The sequence below is a fragment of the Hirundo rustica genome, chromosome 12 (genome assembly GCF_015227805.2).
Source record: "Hirundo rustica isolate bHirRus1 chromosome 12, bHirRus1.pri.v3, whole genome shotgun sequence".
NCBI lineage: Eukaryota > Metazoa > Chordata > Aves > Passeriformes > Hirundinidae > Hirundo > Hirundo rustica.
This window is the reverse complement of record NC_053461.1, coordinates 8,729,472-8,754,173: the sequence shown is the minus strand read 5'-3', so window position 1 is coordinate 8,754,173 and position 24,702 is coordinate 8,729,472. Positions and strand designations below refer to the sequence as shown.

General features: G+C 46.0%; 1 protein-coding gene across 1 annotated transcript in view; it reads right to left on the bottom strand.

Moving 5' to 3' along the window:
- Positions 1-24,273, bottom strand: part of NCKIPSD (NCK interacting protein with SH3 domain) — a 53,787-nt gene extending 29,514 nt beyond the window's left edge. The window contains exons 1-3 of the mRNA XM_040075992.2: positions 24,052-24,273; positions 1,735-1,847; positions 875-1,076 (exon numbers count right to left, since the gene is read on the bottom strand). Of these exons, the coding sequence (XP_039931926.1) occupies positions 875-1,076; positions 1,735-1,847; positions 24,052-24,222 (486 nt within the window). The 5' untranslated portion in view covers positions 24,223-24,273. The remainder of the gene's footprint in view (positions 1-874; positions 1,077-1,734; positions 1,848-24,051) is intronic.
- Between the last annotated feature and the right edge of the window lie 429 nt (positions 24,274-24,702).

Sequence of the window (24,702 nt, the reverse complement as noted above, 5' to 3'; positions counted from 1 at the left end):
CTCACCGTTCTTCAAGTATAAAACAAGCCTCATCTGCTAGGGGTGACAGCAGATCAGTGCCTTATAAACACAATACCTCCAAACACTGAGATGAAATAAAATTACAGTGTATGTGTTCCTCTGTAGGAGAAATAAAAAAATCTCCATGCTCGTCCTTGCTTGGTGCCTTTAGCCCTAACATCCAGCTACAGCTACACAGGGAAATCTGGCACACCATTCATCCCCTACAGCCAGAGCCTAATCTTGGGCTGCTATTTTGAAGCTTCACTGATGCTGCACTGTAACCTTGGAACTGCGTGTCGCTGAGATAAAAAAAGATCTGCTCTACATCTTATTTCCTGCAATTTGCCTTTAATTCATCATGATAAGCAACCTTCAGACAAAGCAGGATCTTTGGGGATTTTTTTGGCTTTTTGTTTTGTTTTGAGTAATATAAATAGGCAGCCACAGCAGATAAAATGCTTAAAGGACCAAGGATTTTATGCAGACATAACAAGGGGGAAATGGAACACTTCTGAGTGCTTGAAGGGAGGAGTTCTACTGCTCATGTCAAAACTGCTTTTCAAAGCACTCTCCAGGGAGCCTGCAACTCTTTTAGAAAGTTGCCAAGAGATAGTCAAGCAGTATAAAGTGGATTTCACATGTTACCATAAAACCATGGACCCTCAAGGATTCCAAAAAGCATGACAAGTGTAAATGGCAGAGGGACTGTTCTAGATTTCTTAGAGACACCAACACTTGACACTGCAGTAATCCCAGGTCAGCAGCATAAACACCTTATTTGTAACTTCAGCTGCAAAGTAATTTTATTCAACAGAACAAGAAATGTCATACCACCAAAGGAGGAACCTAGCAAGTGTCCAGCCACTGTTACCTGATAAAGACCTTCATCCTCCTCCTCGAACTCAGTGTTGGGAAGACTGTGGTGTCGCTCGTACCCTGTCCGGCACACCCCATTGGGCTGCCGGGACACAGCCAGGTGGTGATCACTGGAGGACTGAGTCATAACTGTCCCCTGTGGGGTGGGAGAGTGGCTTTTACGGGACACAGTCTCCTTCCGGTGATGGATCAGTTTTCTGAAACATAATGATGACATCAGGAAGAGCAAAGCTCAAGGGAGTGACCAAGCCACAATGTTTAAATTATTCTTTAATAATTTATTGCATTTGGGCTATAAATACAAGAATGGGCTACATTACTCTGAACACCAACTCCAGTTTCTTTAACAACTAAGGAAGCACTTCTGAGGGAGGAAGGAAGAGGCTTTGCAAGACCCCATAATTTATTCATCACTTCACTGCAGAAAAATGCCTCTTCCTCAGGGGAAAGTTACATATTGCATTGCAAGCTTCAGAAACTGCCTGCACTTTAGAATTGCTGTTCAACCGAGATTAAACCAGTGTGCCTCAGCACAGAGTCTGAGGTGTCAGAGAAAACAAAAATCCTCCACACAAGAAATTATTTGAGAACATATTAAAGACTTTGTGTCACATGCCAAAAGCCTCTACAATTCCTGACTGGTAAAGCAGAGAAAATACAGCCAGAAAGGTTTTGGATTTCTCCTGCAAGCCTAAGAGTGTGGCTGAGAATCTCCTCTTCTTAGCACAGAGATAGAGGAGTAAGGCCAAAATTCTGCTTTGCTGGACACCAATGACATCCTACATTCCCCAAGGACAGAATGACACTGTGACCACCCTCCATCCGCCAGCTCTCCCAGATGCCCATCATACTTACTGGAGAACATCTCTCTGCTCCAGGTTGTATTTCCCCCCATTCTTCATGGCTGCATTGTGCACAGCCTCAATGGCCCGGTCAATGGACTGGAGAACCACATCCTGCTCCAGCACCTGAGAAAAAACATCCAACATGTCACTGTGCCCTTCAGCTGAGGTTCTTTTGCACCAGAGGTTATGGTAGGAGAGACCACAGTACAGTAAACTCCCAGAGTTTCTGTTTAGGAAACAAAGTCACTGTTACAAGCACCAAAGTCCAATGATCCCTACAGGGAGACCAGACACAAAGCCTCAGGACCATGCAGTAGCCTTGAATATTTAGCCTGCTGCAGGAAGGTTTGGAGATCCCACTGCAAAGCCAAGCTTATCTCAAACCCAATTACTCCTGCTCTTGCTGCCTTACTGTGGAGCAAATTCATAACTGTGAATGTGATAGTTGAAATCTGGTGGTCTCCAGAGTCTATCAGCTCTGGATGTTCTGGCTTTTTTTGCTCACTTTTTTCTTGATGGTTTTTATATTTGTTCTTGATACATCTTTTCCAAATCACAGAATCACTAGGTTGGAAGAGATATTCAAGATCATCGAGTTCAACCCATGCCCTAATGCCTCAACTAAACCATGGCACTGAGTGCCACATCCAGTCTTTTTTTAAACACATCCAGGGATGGTGACTCCACTACCTCCCCAGGCAGACCATTCTAGTACTTTATCACTCTTTCCGTAAAAAAACTTGTTCCTAATATCCAACCTGTATTTCCCTTGGTGCAGCTTAAGACTGTGTCCTCTCTGTGTTCTGCCAGCTGAGAGACCAACCCTCACCTGACTACAACCACCTTTCAGGAAGTTGTAGAGAGTGATAAGGTCACCTCTGAGTCTCCTTTTCTCCAGACTAAACAACCCCAGCTCCCTCAGACCCTCACCAGCCTTGTTGCCCTCCTCTGGAGGCACTCAAGCGTCTCAATGTCCTTCCTAAACTGAGGGGCCCAGAACTGGACTCAGCACTCAAGGTGCAACCTCAGCAGTGCCAAGTACAGGGCAAGAATGACCTTCCTGGTCCTGCTGGCCACACTATTCCCGATACAGGCCAGGATGCCACTGGCCTTCTTGGCCACCAGGGCACACTGCTGGATCATGTTCAATTGGCTGTTGACCAGTACCCCCAAGTCCCTTTCTGCCTTGGTACTGTCCAGCCACACCATCCCCAGTCTATAGCACTGCAGGGGCTTATTATGGCCAATATGCAGGACTCAGCACTTGGACTTATTTAATCTCCACCCAAGCTGTCACAGCAACATTTATTCCTCCCACCATCCAGTTCCGCACTGGTTACTGCAGTAAACAGCCTTGCAAGAAGGACAAAGACACCACTCCCTGGGCTCAGAGAGGAGGCTGGAAGGGGAACAGGAAGATAAAGCAGGTTTCTACACTTGTGACACTCTAAAAGGCTTTGTTTATCAACAATTGAGATGCCTTCAAGAGAAAAGGCCTTTAAAGTACTCAGGCAGAAGGCAAAGGACACACTACTGAGTCTCTGACCCACAGGTCTGCCATAAGCTGCCACTGGTGCCAGCACCATCCGTTCGGTCCCACTGCTCCAGCATCAGCCCACGCACGAGGAGAGGAATGCTCAGACTCCAGTGCTCACTGCAGCTGTTTGAACACTAAACTGTCCTTTCACTTGCTTTGGCCCTCACTCCCTGCATCAGAATACCTATTTATCCAGCCAAGCAGTGGCTGGATTTTCATCAAGGATGCATATTAATTGGTCTTAGGGGGCTGCAGAGCACAGGAAGGAAGCCCTTATAGCCAGGGTCAAAAGTGCCTGCCTCCATAACACTGGCATGCAGTCTTCTGATAACATGCTATGTATTATTTAGATCCTGGTTAATTGCTTAACCAAATGTGAATTAACAGCTACTGCAGACTATGGGGAAAAAAACAAGGTGTGGATGAGAGGCCTCTTCTGCAATACTCGGCTTTGAGAAATTTAGGAGGGTTTTTTTGTTGTTGTTGGTTTGTTTTCCCAAGAAAGACAGATAAGGAAGAAAGTAACTGGGGAAAACATTAAAAATAAAACCAAATTTGTTAAAGTATCAGGTCAAGAATGAAACTAACATTCAGAACTCAGCTTTGGGATGAAACCTCCAAGCAGCCCCATGTGGCCTAGGGATACGGCCTAGGGAGCATTTCACCACCTCCAACTACAGAACTAAGGAAACCGAGCAACAGTGGAAGTTGGCAGACCCCTGAGCAACCATTGCAGCATGCGAGCTGTTAACTGTGTCCTTCACCAGTTACCGGCTCACCAGGCACGGACACAGCCATGCCAGCCACTCTGGGAAGGCAGAGAAGGTGGCAGGGACAGGGCAGTGGAAGCCACCAGCCCTCACACAGTGGGCACAGGGGTGTCCTTGGTCAGCATGGAGTGGTCGTGCCCAGGCTGTGGCCAAGAGGCTTCAACTTTCTGCCCAACATACTACAAAGATCAAGAAGCATTTGCTGAGGTATTGATAACACATTCCCACCGGTGCCTCACCCCAGAAAGGAGTGGCTGCCACCCCCTCTGTCAGATATTTCTGGTTTAATGAAACAATGCTGCAGCAGAGAAATGCTGGGCTCTATAAGCAGCCTGTCTCCACCAGCCTGGCGATGGCCAGTGGAAGGGGAAGAGCAAAGAAGTGACCCTTGGTGGCCACAGGCTATGGGGCACTGTATCAGAGAACCAGGACTACCCCCAGCACACCACAGGCCAGCTGCTCTGCAAGGAACATGGTACTGCTCAATTAGAGCCATGATTATCATCCAGGAAATGGAATTACTTCTTTCATAGCCTGGTGTAGGAGAATCACAGAAGCATCAGTGAATCATTACTTCCTCGCTCCTTGCTACTAACACAAGCAAATAAAGGGTGTCCCCACAGCCTGCTGCCAATTTCCTCCCCCACCTGATGAGGACAGAGCCAGATATCAACATTGCCTTTGGGGCGATTTGCACACCCCAGGGTGGTTGGGGAAGGATGCCTTTCCCAGGGCCAAAGACAAGCTTTTAAGAAGTACCCTTCCAGAATGTCTTCTGAATACCTAAGCACAGCAAACACAGGGCATGGCCCTGCAGAGGCAGGAATGCATCTATCCCCATGCCTCATACTGCTCTCATCTTCACTGCCCCAGGAGCAATCTCCCTGTAAAGAGCACACCTGCACAGCATGTGTTGCACAGACTGGTGAGAGACGTGAGCAATTCAGAAGACAATACAGGTGTCCTTGTTGTATAGGCAGCACAACCTCCTCTCCTGCCCTCCCCAGGCTGCCAAAAATGTGGCCCCCTCTCTCTTTGTAATCTTTCCACATGTACCACTGGTTTGTTTAAATGCACTCACACAGAAGAACTTGCTCAACAGTCTAGAATAATCATACCTTTCAGAAAAGCATTTTCTAGACAAGCAAGCTGACAGCTACATTAGCTCAGACAGGCTGAGCCACTCTGCATGCACAAGGCCCCCACATTTATGAAAGGGACCAATTAATTTATGGCAGGCCTTTCTTTGCCTCCACAAGGATGATCCAAGAAAACATAGCTTCTTTTTCTCCTCCTACCTCCCCATCTTTTAGTGATCAAGGGCATTTGCTCTTCTCCATGTGCAGGAATCAATGCCGTCATGCCTGCAGCTGCCTCTGCAGCCAGAGGGGTGCCCAGGCAGGGCTGCTCATCTTGACCCTCATCTCATTGCCCCAGCTTTCACAACATGACAACAAAGGACAGACAAAGTTTTGTCTCCAGTGACAGCTCAGTTTTCATGCAGCTGCACTGACACGGACCACTGGTGAAATTAATATATTTATCCTGCTGGCATACACAGGCACAGGCTGGTTCTTTGTTACACAAATCAAGAGAGGAACGCCACCTCTCAGGTCACATGCCCTTCACCCCCAGTCACCACCAGGTTGTCTGCATGCTTTTTCCTTCCAGATTGAAATGATCACCGTGACACTTTACAAAAATTGACTATCCTTTGTGGCAGAGTGGTGTGCCAGATCAGAGTTCCTCTTTTGGGACCACACAGCTCACACAAATGGGCTGCATTGTGGCTTTTTACATTGCTGGGGAAAATTCAGCTCCTTTCCCTTTCCTTTTTGCAGCCCAAATCAGAAATTTTTACCCCCAGGCTATTGGCTAAGAGAGATGCATTAACTTGCCAGCATGAAGATATTGTGCAGCACTTAAAAACTCACAACAAAAATGTGTGTGAAACAAAGGGCAACTGCCCTGTTATTGAATAAATGAGAAAAGCTCCAAACAAACCTGCAGCATCTCTGACTCACTAGCAAGAAAACAAAGACATAGCTGAGTTCTTCTGCCAAAGAGGCAGCCCAGAAGGAGCCCAGCAATTCCTGCTGATATGCTATAGTGCATTTCTCATGGATCAGTGTTTTTCCACTGTGTGCTGACAGCAGTCACTCGAGCAGACAGCCAGCAGAAATGGGAAATGAAAAGAAAGGATAGCCAGGGAAAGGGCTTAAGCTGTGCAATTCACACTAAAGCAAAAGCCAGAGCTCCTGGCAACGAGATACACTAACTAGGGGACAGTACAGCCAGTAGAGGCATTTGGAACAGAACTCTGAAGGCAGCAGAGGGATACATAGGAACCAAACCTCAACCAATTTCTCTCCCAAGAGCAGGAAGCCTCAGGGCCAAGGGAGAAGGGGGCCCAGACAGGCTGAGGGACAACAGAATGCATGCAGCCCACCACTGTATGCTTGTACTTCCTGAGGTGGAAATGCTTCATCCTTGGTTTCTCCAGCCATGCTCAGCCCTGTTTACTGGCCACAATGACCAGAATCAGTTACTGATTCATTCCCCTCATAATTTTGCATTCTCCCGTAAACAGAACATGTGTCTTACACCAAAACAGTCTAAGAGGATAAAAGCAGAGACAGAAATTTTTAAAATAAAACAATCAACACATACTTACATATCTTTCTGTTCCCTGCTGCCTTAATTGTTACTGCTCTCAATGCTTCAGGAGAACTTCCCTGGCTCAAGCCTGCACCAGGTGAACAGCTGCCAGACAGCAGAGCTGCCTCTCTCTTTAGGATCACCTGCTCAGCGTCATTTTTGTACACAATTGTCAAGGCAGTATCTGACATGATCTACGTGGCATCTGTGCAGGAAAATTTACATTTCTACTGATACATATTTAAACATAAAATGTATATACATACACATACTAGAGTTATCATCTCCACTGAATAAGAAAACAGTAGATAGCCTCTGTGTTGATGAAAACTCAGGATTATGAACCAGGATGTATTGAGGTGGAAGGAAACATACTCCAAGGCAGCACTAGAAGTATACCAAGACTTTTGACATATTAGCATTTGAAATATGAAAAAAAAAAAGCCCAACAGAAAGGGTTTTGCCAGACTGTGTAGTCTTCAGTTTCGTGGCCCAAAAAACTGCTACAGATGTTGTTTCCTCACTGAGATTCAGCACAGCTCCAAGATCACTTGCACAAAATTAGCACACGTCTATAAGAAATCCTCTATATTAATTATGATCAAAAATGCAACTTATTCTAAGTTCCCAGGGTGCTGGGAAGAGTGCAAGGTGCTAATCTCAGCCCATCTTTGTTTTGATTGAGTTGGCAAAAACATAGATCTAGCATGAAGATCCAGCCACAAAACCTCTTTTTGCAGTTAATCAGATTTGTCAAGAGCTGCCAGAATAAGGAGCAAGGTCAGAGCCCAGAGGAAAGAACAAAACTAGAAAACTCTGCAAGTCCTGGTTCTTCTTCCGGCATTTGACGAGGAAGGCTCAGTTGCCCCCAACAATTTATTTCCATAGCAGATATTGTAGCAAACTGCCAGAAAGTTGACAGTTATATAAAACGTAGGATGAAAAAAATTTGAATTTCTACCATGATCAAGAGAAGTCTTTCCCTTCCTATTAACCCCTGCCTTGGAGCACATTCCAGTACATGAGGATCTAGTAAGCAAAGTCCCCAGGAGTCAAGCATGAAAAATATGCAATTACATTGTCAATTCACCTGATGCCCAAAGACAGATGCAGTATGTATGTACATGTTAACTTGTCAGGCAGTTGAAGAGACTGGGTCCCCTTGGTTTGCAATTTTTTTTTTTTTTATCAATTTTAATGAACACATTGCTGGTTTATATATCTTTCAAGCACAACAATAATATCTATGTCTCTTAGTAACATTGCTTAACTATGGGCTAGTACAGACTTGTACAGGCCTGTACTGTCTCACATACATACATACACCCTGACCTTTTCCTCCTTTAGGGTCTTGCCTCAACTTGCCAGGGCTTGTAGCCCTCTAGTACATCTACTTCTGTAATGAGTTCAGCAGTACTTTGAGTCCTGCTTTCAAGCTGTATTTCCACATTAACTGAGAGCGACTTTCCTTCTGCATGCCACAGACTGGTACTGATGTAACAGCCCACAGTTACGTGTTTGAGAAAGAGATAACTCGTGATCCATCTTGCACAGGAATTTATGATTTGTCAGCTTTTCTTCCCAAATCCTCCCTGTCCCATGACCAGCACCCTGGCAAGAAGGCAGAAGGCAGCACACTGGAGTTATGATGTGCTTTGGGCGTAATAACTGTGTTGCCCAAACCTAAAACCATGGGCAAATTATAAAGTGTCTCTTATACAGACAGAAAATGCAGGAATGCAAAATTAATTGGACCTGCTGTCTCAATCCCAGTGAACATAGGAAGACAGGCAGAGGTGTACAACCCAGGAACATTGGCCAGACAAGGAGAAGGGGCAAGGAGAGTGCACAGGCCACCATCCAAGGAAGAGCAGAGCCTGTGGGCTCAGCATGAAAGATTTGAGTCTGCCACGTGGGGAACAAGTGCTGCTTTCTAGTATCCATTGGATGAACAGCCGTATGTACTTCATTAAAGCCATTAACGAGGGAAAAGACATTCCATCCTTAAGAGGCAACGCAGTAAAGTCATCAGCTAGTTATAGTCCTGGACAGTTGTAAATTGCACGAAATAGTAAACCAGACATGAATCCCCAGGATCTTTTGAGTAGCACCAGGATCAGAAATGCCAGGCCTGGCACAGCCTAGGCTCTTTTCTGCTAAGCTGTTACTGTGAGATGAAAACCTGTCTTGCATACTGTGAGCAAACCTAAGAGAGGCCCTGGAAAGTTCTCCTCTAAGGTCATTCTAGTCGGGAGGATCAAAGGCAGCTTGCTGCTGCAGGATCCATTAAAAGTCTAGATAGAAAAGAATTTTTCTGTGTTTTGGACTCTACATGTAGAATAAGCATTGCTTGCTCTGCCATGAAGGGACACAGCTCCCCTGCACACTGTGGCAGGATACCACAGAGAGCTGGTCCATAGAGAGCCTGGGCCAAAAGGCCCAGCAAGGGGGTCATCTCTGCACCAAAAGGGATCAGACCCCAGCTAAAAATCAACATCTTAGTCTGGAGAGCAGATGTGGGAAGAGATTAAAGAAATACTCTTGACTGAGAGACACTGTTTTACAAACTATAAAAGACACACAAGTTATCACAGAGGCAGAAGCCTCTTGCAGACAACCTGACAAACTTTGAGACTTCTCCAAGTTTCGACACAGACTCCATGGTTACTTTCATGGGAATTGAGAGGAAGCATCTCAGTGTGTGCTCCACCAACAGTTGGATAGTAAGATACCAAGATATTGAATCCTAAGTTATATTATTTCTTCACTGGCTGTAAAATTTATAGGTAGCTTTAACCTCAGACTGTATATATCTACTAGTAGTCTCTTTTTGTCCTTATTCCTGTATAGTATTAGTTTAAGTCTTAAGTCTGTTAGTTTTGCATCTATTAAATAAATAATTAACACTATAATTGACTGAATCAGCCATTATTAAAGAACTTGTGAATGAGAGTGGATTTTGGGGTGCTGGCTGCCTCAATAAAGGTACTGACTGCTGCCAGAGGTCTGGGCAGAAGGCAAGAACTTACTTAAACCCCTACATCCATTCATAACACACACCCAAAATAAACAGAAAGCCAGCAGGGCAGGATCAGAACATACTAACTTATAGGGAAAATCCAGTGTTTTCCTCTGTAATGAGCACTTCCCTTCCTCAAATTACTGGTGCATCCTACCTGAAACTCAGCTTACCATGTCATGTTATCAGATCACATGTGCGAACTCCTCTGAAATAAAATGACACCCAGACCACCATATGGAAAAACCTGAGTATTTTTTACCAGGAGTAGAATTGTTGCATGTAAACACAGAATGGCTGGGTTTATGCTGCCCTTCTGTTCAAAGAGAGCTGCTCCACATTCACATGTAGCAAAACTCATTCCAAGGTGGAGGGATGACTTGCCAACAGTACTTTTACTATCATCCCTTCACACAACTCCTAAGCACAGAAGATAAACCAAGATCCTTGAGGACTTCTCCCACTATAATGGGTGTTTCAGGCTAGGGACCCAAGAGAGCAAGCATATTTACAAGGTTTCTCCAAAGCAGTTGCCCATATAATGTTCCCACATTACAAGCAGCTTTGCTTCTTTCCACAGCCCCCTGTGGGTCACAGGCACAAAGATCTGAAACATCAGTACTGGGAAAACCCAGGACACCCAACCAGCTTCTCCCCAACATTTTCAAGCTGTACTGAGCAGCGCCCACCAGTGTGGAAGAAACACATCTCCTCTTTGGTAGGGACATATTTCCCAACATGGGAATCCCAAACAAGTTTTCCACCTAAGCAGAACAGCATGCCCAGATCCAGCAGGCTTCTTCCAGCCCCCAGGCTCGTTCATGACTTTAGACTGGTACATATTACTCATTCGGGAATTTAAATAATGTTACAATTAGACGACTCACTAATGAAAGATAACCCTCACACACTCTTTTGCTTTCAGGTGGGCCACAGTAAAGCTATGGCAAGAAGGAACATCCTCCGAAAGAGGATCCTGTGCCATGGGTTTTGGTAACTGTATATTTTAAACATGTTCAGAGTAGCACTATGGAGCAGGGGATGTTCATGCTTTTGGCTTATCAGTCCTATACACAAGAATTACACAAAGTTAGGTGTGCCAGCTAATTATAGCAAAGCCATTTAAAGACTGTTGAGGGTGGAGGTGTAGGGCAGTAATGGAGAAGTTATCAGAGGGGCTGAAATATTCCATACATGCTGCACTGTTAAGAGGGAGATTGTGCTAATTGGTCACAGACAAAATACCCAAGTGCACACATCCTTGTCAGCTGAGAGCTGCTCCTGCATGCACATTTATTCTTGGTAAAGTGGATGTTTCTGCTGATGTTCCTGTTCCTGACTCTCACCAAATCCAGCGAGTCAATGCAATCAAGTTTTACTGGGACAGTGATAAAACTAAAGCTAATTCATAGCCCAAATAAAGATAGTACTGAGATCTCTAGCAGTGTCTTACAGTGTCACATACGTGATCATAAAGACAACAGCACAAGCCAAAATAAACCCCAGAAAATTTTGAACTAAAGATCCTGCAGTTGTTTTTGACTGGCAGACAGCAGAATACTGTTTTTCTGTGCTGCAAAAATTCAACAGACTGTCAGTTTCCACTGACCTACAAAAGTACCTTGAAAATTGCAAGTTTAGCTCTGTTTATGAAAAGAATGAGGCTAACTTGCTGATATCTCCAGATTCAGTTCAAGAACAAATTCTGGGGTTTGTTCAGTGGGCTTTTTTACCTTAAAAAAATTAAAGGGTTCAACTGGATTTGCTGACATTTCACCTACAAGGAAGTAAGAGTTGAGTCATGGAAGAAAAGCAATTCATTAGTGTCCCACACTATCTGCAGGAGAAAAACAGCCTCTGCTTTAGCTGCAGTTTATAATCCCATCTCCTGTCAGAGTTTAGTGTGACACAAGCTCCCCAAAAACCACAAAGAAATGGGGACAAAAGGGGAATGTCCTCATAGGACATTGTGCTATTGTGTTTCAGGCAGCAAAACAGCCATAATCCTGTTTTCCTCACTTTCCAAGGCAGTGAACAAAAAAACCTGCATTTGTTAGACTGTTCATTTCCCATGTGCAAAAGCTGCTCTGAGCTCCCATGGCTCATTACAGGATTAATTTCTTGCAATTGCTTCTTCTCGTGCCACATTCACCTGTGTCAGCACCCATCTCACTCAAAGGCATCAGCAAGAGCAAACCACCATATTTTAGGAAATCTTCCCAGCCCATATCACATGGGACAAATCCTGCAGGAATGGAGATGGCCAGGACTCAGCTCACCTCCTGCATGCAGGTTTGGCACTACCTAACAACAAGCAAAGGGTGACAGTAACTCTGAAGCTGCATGATTTGCAAAATTCATGTGCATGTTTTCTCTCTCCCATCCCTCTGAACTCTTCCAGGTCAGGGCTGATCACCCTTCACCACTCCTAACTCCCTTCAACCCACCTCCAAGGTTTGTGTGGTCTTCCACATCCATCCACAGTCACATGAAACCAAACACTGCCAACAGAGGATTTTGTTGAGAGAACATTTATGCCGAACCATTAAGAAAATATTAACAGTATTTAAAAGGTTTTAAAGTGACCACAGGTCAATATGATTTTGAGCTCTCAAGCTCAAAAATACAGCCAGTTCACACATGTTCATGCATGAAGAAGGCTCAGGTGCTGTCCCACATCACTGGGCAATGCTTCTAAAGCAGTGCTTAAGACCACAGGCAAGATGATGCTTCCCAAAACTAGATGTTGGAGGGGTTTCTTTCCATCCCTGATATAAAAAATTATACTACGCAGGTCCCTTGATAACAACTACACTATTATTTCAATGCTGCTGCTGTCTCTTGTCATCAAGCTAATGGCAGACACATGAAATCAATTTAAAAAATAAACTAAAAGGGATGCACTTTCCAGTTTAAGTCAATAAAGGTGATTCTAGGGCAAAAACTTCATTACTTAGAACTTGGCACATCAAGGGACATTGTTTTTTTAATGTCAAATGGAAAACGTCTTCATCTATAAACAGTGATTTGGCCAGCCTCAGTGAAGACCCTAAGCTTCTGCACTAAGTAGGTAATGAATTTTTTATGATCATCATTCTTACTTGAGGTACTGGGATTTCATGCAATTAGTCCTTTAGCATGCTAAAAATGTGGCCTTCCTGATACTTGAACTTCTCCCCAAATATTCTCCAGGGCTGCTAAGCCTGAACATAGAGGGAAAGGGCCCATGGACCTGCCTTCTGGCTGGTCACTTGGATGCAAATCATTGTGCAAACAATGGTCTGTCCATCCCCCTGCAAACATGCATCCTTTCCTCAGGAAAAGGAAAAAGGAATTCTGGAAAGACACAAAATTCATGGAGTTTACACAAAAAGGAATTGTCACCACATCCGATCCACAGGCCACAGAGGTTTGCATTTGTCTGCTCAGCGGAGAGTTTCAACCTGATGTCTCTAGGTGGCCATCTGGTTTCCACAGGAGCTGCCCTGGTTCTCATTGCAGCACACCGACACCAACTGAATTCTGCTGACAGAGAGCCCTCCACCCCAAAAACCTGTCCAACCACTTCCATTCCCCAGGTGCAAATGGGTGAAAGGCACCTGTGTCCATCAAGGCTTTCTTCCCACCTCCAGAGAAAGAGGATGAAACTGAGAGGCTGAGCTCAGCTTCCCGGCCAGTAAGCTCAGGGACAGTGGAAGAGGAGCAAGGAGCAGGAACAGTGGGAGATGACACCCCAACCATATAGGAAGCTGAGGAGGTATGGCCCCTAGCATAAACCTCATGGACAGGCATTCAAAGACCTTTTCATCAAGACATCATCCCAGCAATTCCTGCCGCTTTGTGGGTGAGTGTCTATTTTTGCAGCTCTTGCCTCATCTTCTCCCTCAACCCTTTGGTTTTTGTTCATGTAATGGTCTTAATTTAATAAAACCGGGCAGAAACACCAATTAATGTTAAGGGGTTTAGTAATTACTCTTTTTGTGGGAGGGAGAGATTAGGAGAAAAAAACAAAGCAGGCTTAAGCTTATAAATGAACAAAAATAGTTTTATTAACACACACTAAAAGAATGAAAAAAAAAAGTTGATAAAAAGAAAACCTAAACTAAAACAGAAAGACACTTCAAAACATGCTTCTCTCCTTTTACAAACTATTAACTTTCTTATTAAACAACATAGAAAGACACAACTTGAGATTTTCAGTCAGTTTCTCAATTATTAGGCATAATCACTCATTACTTAAGGAGAAGAATCTCTCTAAGGTTTTTTTTATGAAGATGCTTGCCACAAGACAAAATAGTCCAGTGCTCCCAATGTCACACATCTGCTGCCGCCTGGAGTTTTTGCAGACTGTGATGTTCTATCAGCAAGGCCTCTCAGTGTATCTGGGGTACTATTTACAAATACTTCTTCTAGTCTAAAATCATCTTTGTCTCAAAGGCTGAGATCTCCTTTTAACCCAGGAGTGGGGGCTTTAAAGTTCTCAAATAAATCTCAATTATATCAGTTCTCAATTTTGATTAGAATAGCATTCTACCCAACAACACTAAGATGCTGCAAAGAACAATCCATTTCTCCATAGTTCACCTTAGAGAAGTCCGGTTAAAAACATCCACTTCTTCAATCCTATTCTAATATTATTAGTTCTTTCACTTCTAATCCAACTGACTTCATTCAGTGTCTGTTCCACGTGCCCCATTTTCTTTCTTCTTTCTCTCAAGGAAGAGTTGTGTTTTTAAAGTTCCATGTTACTAGGAAAGGGTTAAATCCGCCGGGCCTGCAAGGGCCACATGCAGGCCCCGGGCTGCATGAGGCTGAAGGAAATGCAAAGCTGTGCTGATGAAAGAAGCTGGAAGATGTCCTTTTTTCCACCCCTCAGTCTCATCCAGGGCGGCTCGGCTCGGAGTTGTTATGGAGTTGCAGGCTTTCTTTCTCTGCTGCCAGCAGCGATTAAGCTGGACCATGGCTTGGCCCCTTCTGCCATGGTTCGAGCACGTGGCCAGCACTGCCGAACTGCAGCCGCCCTCTTTCCCTGCCGGCAAGCAGGGGGAAGGGGCTCAGCCGGCCCAGGCCCTCTCTGTGAGGGCAGCAGCTCTCGGAGGCCTGGCCCGGCCCAGCCGCCCAGAGGGGCAGCAGGGCCCGACCCGGGGCTGCCCACAGTGTTACCTCATGGCTGATTCCAAAGTGAGAGAGTGTGACCGATCTGCAGCAGATTAGTTTTAAATGTCCCCTCCGAAATCGCATCGACATTTCCCATTGGTCAACCTGGTTGCCAGTATCCTGGCCAGCTTTTTGAAAGGTCCCTGTCCTCCCCCCACAAAACCACTCTATGGTAATGGCAGGGAAAAACATTTCACATTTCTCTATAACCAGAAAACAAAATTGTGCCAACCCATGATCGTTCAATATAATAAAAGGTTTGGAGTTGAGGCCTGCCCTAAGTTTTCCATACTAAAAGGCACTGTCCCTATTTGTACTACAAAAAACCCACAAGAAATAACTAATAGTTATTATTTACAAAATATCTAATCTGAACTTGAAACCAGTGATTTAGCAAGAAACAACTCACAGCCAGGAATTATCTAGCATGCCTAGTCCAACAGCTTGATTAAAAAAAAAAAAAAAAAATTATAACTCTTGAGCAGCTGAACAACCTAAAATATCAGCCTATGGTGGCATTACCAGATCACAGAAAAAAATCAACAGCTTGCAGACCACTTTCACACACACCACCCCAGCCTGAGAAGGGAAGGGGAACAAAGAGGCACAGATGGTTCCTCCCCACCACCACTTGCATGACAGGAGATCCCTATTCAAAAGCACATCCCACTAGCATGAAAGGCAGCTGAGTCAGAGGAATGGGTTCACTGCACTTGCAGCTGGGTGACGCTGCTCTTTTAGCTAGTCCAGATGGACAGGAGGAAGGACACAGGCTTCACAAGAAGCTTCCAAGGAGGAAAGTGAGTGACAATTTCTTCTAAACAACTTCAACAGGCAAGCAAATAACCAGGAGAAACAAACCCATGGACTTCCCCCACCTCACTCTAAAAAGCTGACAAAAACTTACTTCCCCTTCTTGCCTAAGCCTCCTGCTATAAGAGGACAAGTTTTAGTTCTTTGCTCCCTTGAAGGGGAAGCAAACAGTTCTGCCACACAGGCTCTGCGTTGCAGGGCATCAACACAGATGATCCCACATGAAGCTGAGCCTCCTCTCCCAAGGTGGTGCATCTTATCTTTTGGACAACTCTATTTGCCCTGACATCTAGTTAGCACTAGACAGATGGAGCTTTCCCCAGAATAGTGCTCAATATCCCTGTGGTGAGAATGCGACGGGAGCCAAAGGGGAGCAGAGACAGAGGCAGTTACGAATCACGCCCTCTGTTCCACTTCTCACGTGAAAAGCTCCAAAACCCTGGTTTTAAAATCAAAGGTTTTGCCACGTGATAAAAGTCAAGACAGATAAGGTTTGACAAGACCCTCTTTTAAAGGTCAGAATTTGATTTGTGAGCCATTGGCTGGGGAAGCAAAGTGATGCTCCTCCAGAAGCAGGACCACGACCCACAATTCCTGCTGTGACTCAGACCTGAGGCGATGAAGTCACCACAGAAAGAATTTCCAGTGGACTGCCATTTCAAATGGGAATTTTTCCTCTAAATGCAACAAGGATTTTTCAGATCCAGGTGCCAACTCACAGAAAAAGCACAAACTGGGGTCCTCCAAGAGTGCCAGCACCCACTTTTCTGGAGAGGTGTCAGCCCTGGAAACAAGACCTCCTTCCCACCAGAAGCTGGCACCCATCACACAGCAGTCTGCACACACAGCAACAGCAACTCTGGGAAGCAGGGATTACCAGCCCTGCCGGACCAGCTGATACCTCAGTCCAACACAAAACACTTCCAGCCCTCATAGCCCCTGCAAGCCTGCACACAAATACACTTCTTCAGTGAAATAAATTGAGCCAACTCTTACTGATATGACCAAGATGAAAACCTCAATTTAAGTTTTGTCTCAGGAAGAAACACAATGCACATGCATTTTAATTTAAAAATCTCTGCACTAAGAGCTCTGTTAGAACCTGTATCTTGAAAAACTTGGTTATGGCATTGGCTATGTAGAATGTTAGTACCTGCGAAGTCTAATTTTCTTGCAGACTGTCTAATGCTACAGTTGCACACTAAGGCTGCTTGTACTTCCCTCCTAAAACCCTTCTGGAATTCGTGCTTCCAATACCCAGGCTGACAGCTCACACACTGAATACATAATCCTGTCTAGAAACAACAAAGTTTAAATTGTTCATGAGGGAGTAAATCTGGGATATTCTTATAAACTCTGTTTGTTTTATGTACCTCTGAAATACAAAAGGAACAGAATAAAAAGGAGGCTGCTTCTGTTCCAGAACCAGAGCTCTCCTCAACAGAGAGGTTCAGCAGTTTTTCATGTTTCAACCATTAACAGTTGTAAATACCCACTTTACACCGCGGGATTTGACCTTCCCCATGGGTAAAAATATGCCCAAGGCCTTACAAGGGATCTTCTTAGGTCAGCCAGTGACCATAATATAGTCTGCTTTTGTCAAAGCTTTTCCTAGTTTACAGGCTGCTTCAAGCATGGAGGTTAATCTTCTCTTGCAAGGAGGACTCTTCACATTGTTTTCCCATCATCACTAACGGAGCGATTTTTCTCCAAGGACAAGCAACATGAATTCCTCCCTGCTCTTCAGTGTCTTGCTCCCTCTGTACTTCACACAGAGTAATAATCAAAAGAAAATCAATTTCCATGAACTTTCAGGTTTATTGGTTTTGTATTTCTTTCAATACAAATCTCTCCTCCTTTGTTTTTTAGGTTTGTTGTTTTTTCTAACAAGAGTTCACCTGATGGGATGCTGGAAATCCTCAAAGGAAACACAAAAGTGGGATTGTGAGAAGTGATGCAGAAGCACAAACAGAGCAGGATGTTCCTAGTTCAAAGCTGGCAGTTCTTACCTTTGTAATAAGAAGCCCATCATCATCCAGATGTAAAAAAGGAGAGAAGTCTAGCCTCCTTCTCCTGATGAAGAGCATTCAAAAAGCATACAGTAGGCAAAAAAAATAATCACAGATTTGATCAGTAAAATTGCAAGATAACAGCAAGTGATCACCTGTGCAACATTCTGAAATGCTCACAGCCCAGCGCTAAAAAGCAGGGGTGCAATGACCTGGCAGACACTGTGACCCCGCAAGGAAGATGGGAACCAATCTGTGTCTGTCTGCTCTGGGCAAGTACCTCTTCAAAGGCTGGGAAGAAAATGCCACATTTTCTTTCCATCTGCCCCCTCACCTTGCCCTTCCTCCAAGGCAAAAAGAGCTGCAGACACATTGCTCAAGAGTGGACATGGACTGTCAGATACGTCCCTACTGCTTTCTGACCAAAGCAGCCTTCATGCTGCTCAACCCTGAGACAGGGTTAATATTTCCAGCCCAACAGAGCCATCCATGCATCCACCAGTGTCACTCCACTCATGACACAAGAGTAATACGACCACACCACCAGTGCTGCTTACACGTGGGTGTCCAGGCCACAAAGACAAATTTTATCTGGTATCAAAAAGCTTAATTATTTTTAATTGGAGTAAAAGTGAGAAGAACATGTCTTCATAGCCAAGACTAAAGATCATTACCATAGCTCTACTTTAATCATTCTGCACTGTGAAAGATGGTAGAACTTCTGGCTAAAATTTCAAGTGTTTAGCTACAGTAATTAGAAATGGTTATAATTCCCCTGACTACATAATTTAGTCTCAAGAATAAAACTTCATCCCAAAGCACAAGCAGCACTGACATGACAGCATCTCTGCTATGGTGAGAGCCCAGAGAAAAATGCTTCATTCCTTCACTTTCTTGCGTGTGTCAAGAAATGCAGCCACAGCTGCAAAGCGCTACCAGCTGCTAATTCTCCAAACTAAAACTTTATTTTTAGCCTGAGCACATACTCAGGATGTGTGACTATTGCAGTTGAGGTCTCATGCCCATTGAAAGCTCTGTCAAACCTGCAGCAAATGACACTGCAGGGTCCAGCACAGGGGACAGTCCGTACAAAAGTCTGTACAATCACCACCTGTTTAGAAACAATGAGAGCAACTCTGCCAAGGATCAGGAGCACCAAGTTTAAAGCTGGATTTTAAGCAGATGGGGGGAAAAACTCTTACAGTAAACAACCATTGCCAAAACTCAGTTCCCAGCAAGCCCAGGAAGGTTGTAGTATCTCCCTCTCTGGAGACATTCAAAACCCACCTGGACACACTCCTGTGTCACCTGCTCCAGGTGGCCCTGCTGTGGCAGGGTGTTGGACAGGATGATCTCCAGAGGTCCCTTCCAACCCAAACTATTCTGTGATTGACAATGTACAACCAGCTGGGGAGCTGGAACTTGATGATCTTTAAAATCCCTCCCCATTCAAGCTATTCTGTGATTTTAACTGTGTTCCACAACCATCACTATCTCCATGGCAGTGTGGAAGGTTTGACAGTACCTGAGCTGCCACAGTGACCCTACACAGCACTAGCCTTGGCACATGCTGCTCCATCCCTGAACCAACGCATATGCAATCCTGGCAGAGAAGCAACAGGATTAGAAACAAGAAGTTTACCAGCAAGCTGGTGAATTCAGTTAACTGAGAGTGGGGTTGACAAGAGCAGAGGCAACTTAGGAAAAGGCTGGACAGCAGGGCCAGGTGTAGGATGTAGGATCAGGCTGGAGGAATGGCCATAAACTGTGAGACCCACACTCTGAGCCCTGGCAGGCCCTGGTCTGCAAGGAAAGGCAGCTCCCACACTACCTCACTCTGCACCACACAATTCCAGTCCTCAACCCAGGTCAATGCTACAGCACAATATAGGACAGAACAGTTTGGGCAAACAGAGAGTGCTCAAATTTCACTTCCTCACAGAAACCTGTCTTCTTTGCTGCTGGGGAGGTAACACACCACTCCTGTGCCTGCCAGGTCAGGACTACCTGTACTCTGCTGCTATGCACTTGCTCGTGCTGCAGGAGAATTTTAAGTTGTTGCTAGGCTGCACAAAGCAGTCTCTTATTTTTATCACATGCCTGTTTATTCTTATAGAAAAATATACAGCAAACAGCAATCCAAGGCATCCTCAAAATGCTTGTTGTACTCTGCTTGGCTCCATTTTCTCACCAGACAGTCTAAAGCTTCTTGGCCATCAGCATACACACCTTTGCACCCAGACAGACCTTTTCTTGCTCCTCCAGAGGTACAATATGAAATCATGAACAGAGACTCAAAATCCACATTACAAACAATTTTTCAGTTATTCCAAATAAATTTAAGATAATTTTGAAAAGGATATTAATAATAATTTCAAAGCTTTTCCTAATGGCTTAATACAGCTGAGCAGGTGATTATACAGCATTTTAAAGCTGTCATTCCCCTCCCCAGCATTTAATGTTAACACTTTCATTGACAGGGAGTTCATCCTGGGTCGGTGCAGACATGACACAAGACAAGATCAGTTCTAGCACCTGGTGAAGATGAGAGCTGAAGCAGCCCTGCTGCTCCTGGACATGGGTCCCATAGCACGAGCAAACCACCACAGCCAGCCCCTGTCCTGCCAGGAGCAGAGCAGACCAGCTTTCCTGGCAGGCCAAGTGTCACCCATAGCTCAGCATCCTACAGGACCACTCTCTCTGTGCTCCTGGTGCTGCTGTGCTACAGCCTGAAATCTTCATCCAGAGCTGGAATAACTCCACATGCCCATCACAAAATTCCAGGCTCCATCATAATCATAGCAACATAGAGCTATTTATCCCACAGAAAGGAACCATATTATTTGCTAGACTTGGCATTTGTCCCTTTCTGACACTGAGTGAACCTCCTGCACCTAAGCAAGCTTTCCAAATTGAATCTTTTACAGCTGCACATAAACCTTTGAAAAGCCTGTCTTCTGGAGTGACCACCTGACTCCAGGGACCCTAAGCTCCATTTCAATCGCCATATTTTTCTGCCACTCAAACATCACTTAAGTATCAGCACACAGCTGGAGACAAAAGACCAACCTCATGCTGACAGGCACTTTGACATTCAATAGGAAGGCCTGGCACTTGAGCAGACAGTTTTGCTGCAGTAGTATTCACCTGGCATTAGAGATATCACCACATTTCTTGCTCCACCAGAAATTGGAGGCAACTACTCTCATGCTGTCACCGGAACAATGCAAGGTACATGTTTTCACTCATCTGGCAGCAGCACTCACAGCCCGAGTATATGACTTTGCTGGGCACTGTCATGCCAGCTGGTGTCATGGCCTCCCAAGATCTCCACCATGGCCATGCAGAACCAGGGCTAAAGAACATGTAACAACAAGCAACTCTTTCTGTGTGCAGACCTCAAGCTGCCCCATTCAACAGTACAGCCCAATCCTCCCCTCTCACTGATTGATGGCCTCAGCATCTATCCCCAGAATGGCACTTGGCTAGAAATTACTCTTAAAAACCCAAACAGGAGCTAAAAGGGAACTACAGAAGAGTAAAATCAGCAGGAATATCAGCTGAAGTTGGCCGTTTCTAATTGACGCAAATTAACTTCACATCATCTGTATTGTCTGGTGCTCTGGCTGGGCCCCAGCTTGCTTCTTAGGGGCATTCTAAGAAGGATTTGTTGGTGGAGCTTTTTCCTCCCCTACAACTAACTCTCCTTTAACAGCAATACTGGACCACAAGGATTTCAGTACAAAATCCTGCAAAATGACATCAGACAAAAATAAGCATTAACTAATAACTGGGAATTATTTTTTCTTTTAGGTAAGTCAAGGCATCAATATCCCATGTCTATGAAAGCTGAGAAAATAAAACCCTGAAACTCAAGAGGAGCTCAGAAGAAAACAAATACTCCTAATAGTGCAAAGCAACAACAGCCGCCCAAGCCTCCCCCATGAGCATCCTCTCAGCAGGTTGCTGTGAGGGGCTGTGACTGTTCGCCAACCTATTGCTCACCTGGAACCTAACTGCACTGCTAAGGAAGGCCAAGCTTACCTTTACAATGGTGACTCCTGTTGGCCACTCTCTCTCCCTACTAATATTAATCATTAGCAGTGATTTTTCCCTGCTGTGACTAGGGCAGCATTAATTGTCTCCCAAACCGCTGCCAGTAATTGGTCTCAGTGCCCTTATTAAACCAAAACTGGGTGACAAATTGTTTGCTCTCCTCCTGGACATGGAGCAGTCTCAAGCACATGCCCAGTGAGAACATGCTTTCTGCCATGAATAAACACACGTTTTGACTTCACATCAGCTCTTCAGAGTTGGCAGGTTGCAACAACAGAAAGTCAGTAACAGACACACAGGGTGACTGCAACTGCAGAGCAGCAAATTAGATCCTGCTGCTTCATCATCAACATCATCAACAAATTCAGGTGCTGGAAATTTAATGGCCAAAACACAGATGAGCAGAGGCAGGGAAGACTGTTTCCTGCAACAAGGTCCAAATGTATTTGGGAAAGTTACAGCTGAACTAGAGGGGATGTTTACAAAGTCAGCAGCAATGCTGCTTTAATATCAGTGCATTACTAACATGTCAGGAGTTAGCCTGGCAGGTTACAAGTTGTGTTGCGGCTGTAGCAAAATATAATGTTAGAAATGACTGTGAAATCATAGAATAAATGCTTTTCCCATAAGATTTTGAGATGCATACTAGCAAGACACATGCAAGAAAAAACTGGTATGAGTGAGCAGCCTAGGAGAAGGCTCCTGCACCCACAGCAGTGAGAAGACGTCATGCCACACAAGCAAATGAAGCAAGAGACTGCAGACAGGAAACTCATGAGCAGCAACCTGGAGCTATGCCATTGTGGAGTTTTAAAATCTAGCAGTTAAGAAGGTCTTTGCTCTGTAACTAAATAGCTTCTATAAATAGCTTATTAAGGGCTTATTGATAAACAAGACATCCCCTTCCTGCCAGGCTGCAGAAGACCCCCAGCTTCAAAGGATAGACAGACCAAGCAGCCATCAAAGGGTTCTAGTGTTGCCCTAACACATGTACACTCTCCTGTTAATGCGTGTCTCACTGGAGTGTTCTGCAAAGCCCACACCCACACTTACTTATAGCCTGAGTTACTGCTAATCAGAAATTCAATGGCATCTGAAGAAGCAGCAGCAGCACACTAAAATAAATGGGGTTGTCACCGTTTTCAGACAGACACCAAAAGGCCCATTTGTTAACATTCACATGCATTTCTGTGCAGTTACCCATTCACTGATGCATCCACGTCCCATAGCTATGCCGAGGCCCAAAAGTACAAAAGCCCCTATGAATTAGTTCTACATGAAATGCCTATTTTAATTTTTAGAAGGCATGTTTTCTCTCATAAGCCTCCACTAAGCAGCCCCTGCACTGCACAAGCCAGGGAAACCTCTTTCCTATGACACTTGCATAGGCACAGTGCTCACACCCCAGCAGCAAACGATGTACTCCATCCTCTGACTCCAATTAGGGCCACAGCTGGTGCTCAGACCTTCTGTAACTCCCAGTATCACCAACTTGGCTGTAAGTGCTGCCATTGCAGGCAGCTCCCATGGCTTCTCCCAGCCTCTGAGACAGCAGGGGTGTGCTGTGGGTGTCATGGTGTGTTAATGGAAGGAGGACAATCACCCCTCACTACCCGCTCAGTGTGGGGGTACCACACACATGGAGCCCCTAACCTGAACAGACAGCATGAAGATGGCCATAGGAGTGCCACTAACTTAGACCAACCACGGCCACTGGCCGGGAGATTCCAGTTTACCTGTAATCATGTTTACTCAACGGAGGAGAAACCCCCTCAGCATCTCCCAGGGATTTTTCTATCTTTCTCTCCCAGTTCCGCAGGAGTGAAGAGCCCACCAGACTTTCAGTCCCTGAAGATGGCAGGCACCCTGGGGATCCATACCCAGCCCACTTCCTTCGGATGCGCCGGCTGAGCTTTCATTTCGTCCCTGAGCCGCAGAGCTAGTGCTCCCCAAACCTGACACCACAGGACATGTCTCCTGCCTCCCTGCAACCACGGGATTCCCATCCCACAGTGTCCCAGACTGTTCCCGCCTGCCAAAGACACTGCAGGGGCAGTCACGGCCACAGAAATCGCACACCCGTTTCTCCAGCTAGGCCAGCGACTCCCAGAGAGGACACGCGAGGGCTGCCCAGAGCAGGGGGCAGGTGCTCCAAGCACCAGACTGTGCTCTGCCACCGCGTCGGCACAAACCCAGCCTGGGACAGCCAGGAAAGCCCCGCTGCCTGCGAAAGGCCTGCGAAAGGCCAGGGCAGGGCCGCCCAACCCCGGGACCCCCGGCAGAGCCATCCGCGCTCGGCCCGGCTCACCTGCAGCCGTTGGAGGTAGGAGGCCGGCGCGTAACCCGTCTCGCCAGAGCCGGCACGGGTGACGAGCCACCAGTGCTGGTTGCTACGCTCCAGGAGCAGGAAGGTCTCTCCGGCAGCGAAGGGTAGCGAGTTGGGCTCGGCCGAGCGGAAGCTGTACAGGGCCCGGTACATGGCGGCGGCGGCACCGGCACCAGCAGCACCGGCACCTCCGCCCACCCGGACCGGACTGGCCCCGCCTCCCACGCCTTGCCCCCACGTCCCCGCCGCACCCCGCCCCCCGCCCGGTACCGCCCCCTGGCGGTGCGGCGGCGCCGCTCCCTGCCTGGCGTTGACGGCAGGGGGCGCCAGCGCCTGGCGCAGCGTCGCTGAGACTGTAACGACGGCACCGACCGCCGGCACTTGCACCGGGACTGACCCCCAGAACTGACCCACGGGACTGATCCCCCGCACCGACCCCCATGGGGCTGTTGGCAGGATCCATTCTTGCACGGACGCTTCCCCGGCACCGGCCCATTTGTGTCCCTCCTCAATCACACGGTTGCCTGGGTCACTGCCGACTTCTGGGATCACTTATCCCGCCTACCGACCATCGCCCACCAGCGCCTGGTCCCTCTGACCCCCGCTGGCCTCAGGCACATCGCTTCCCCCCTA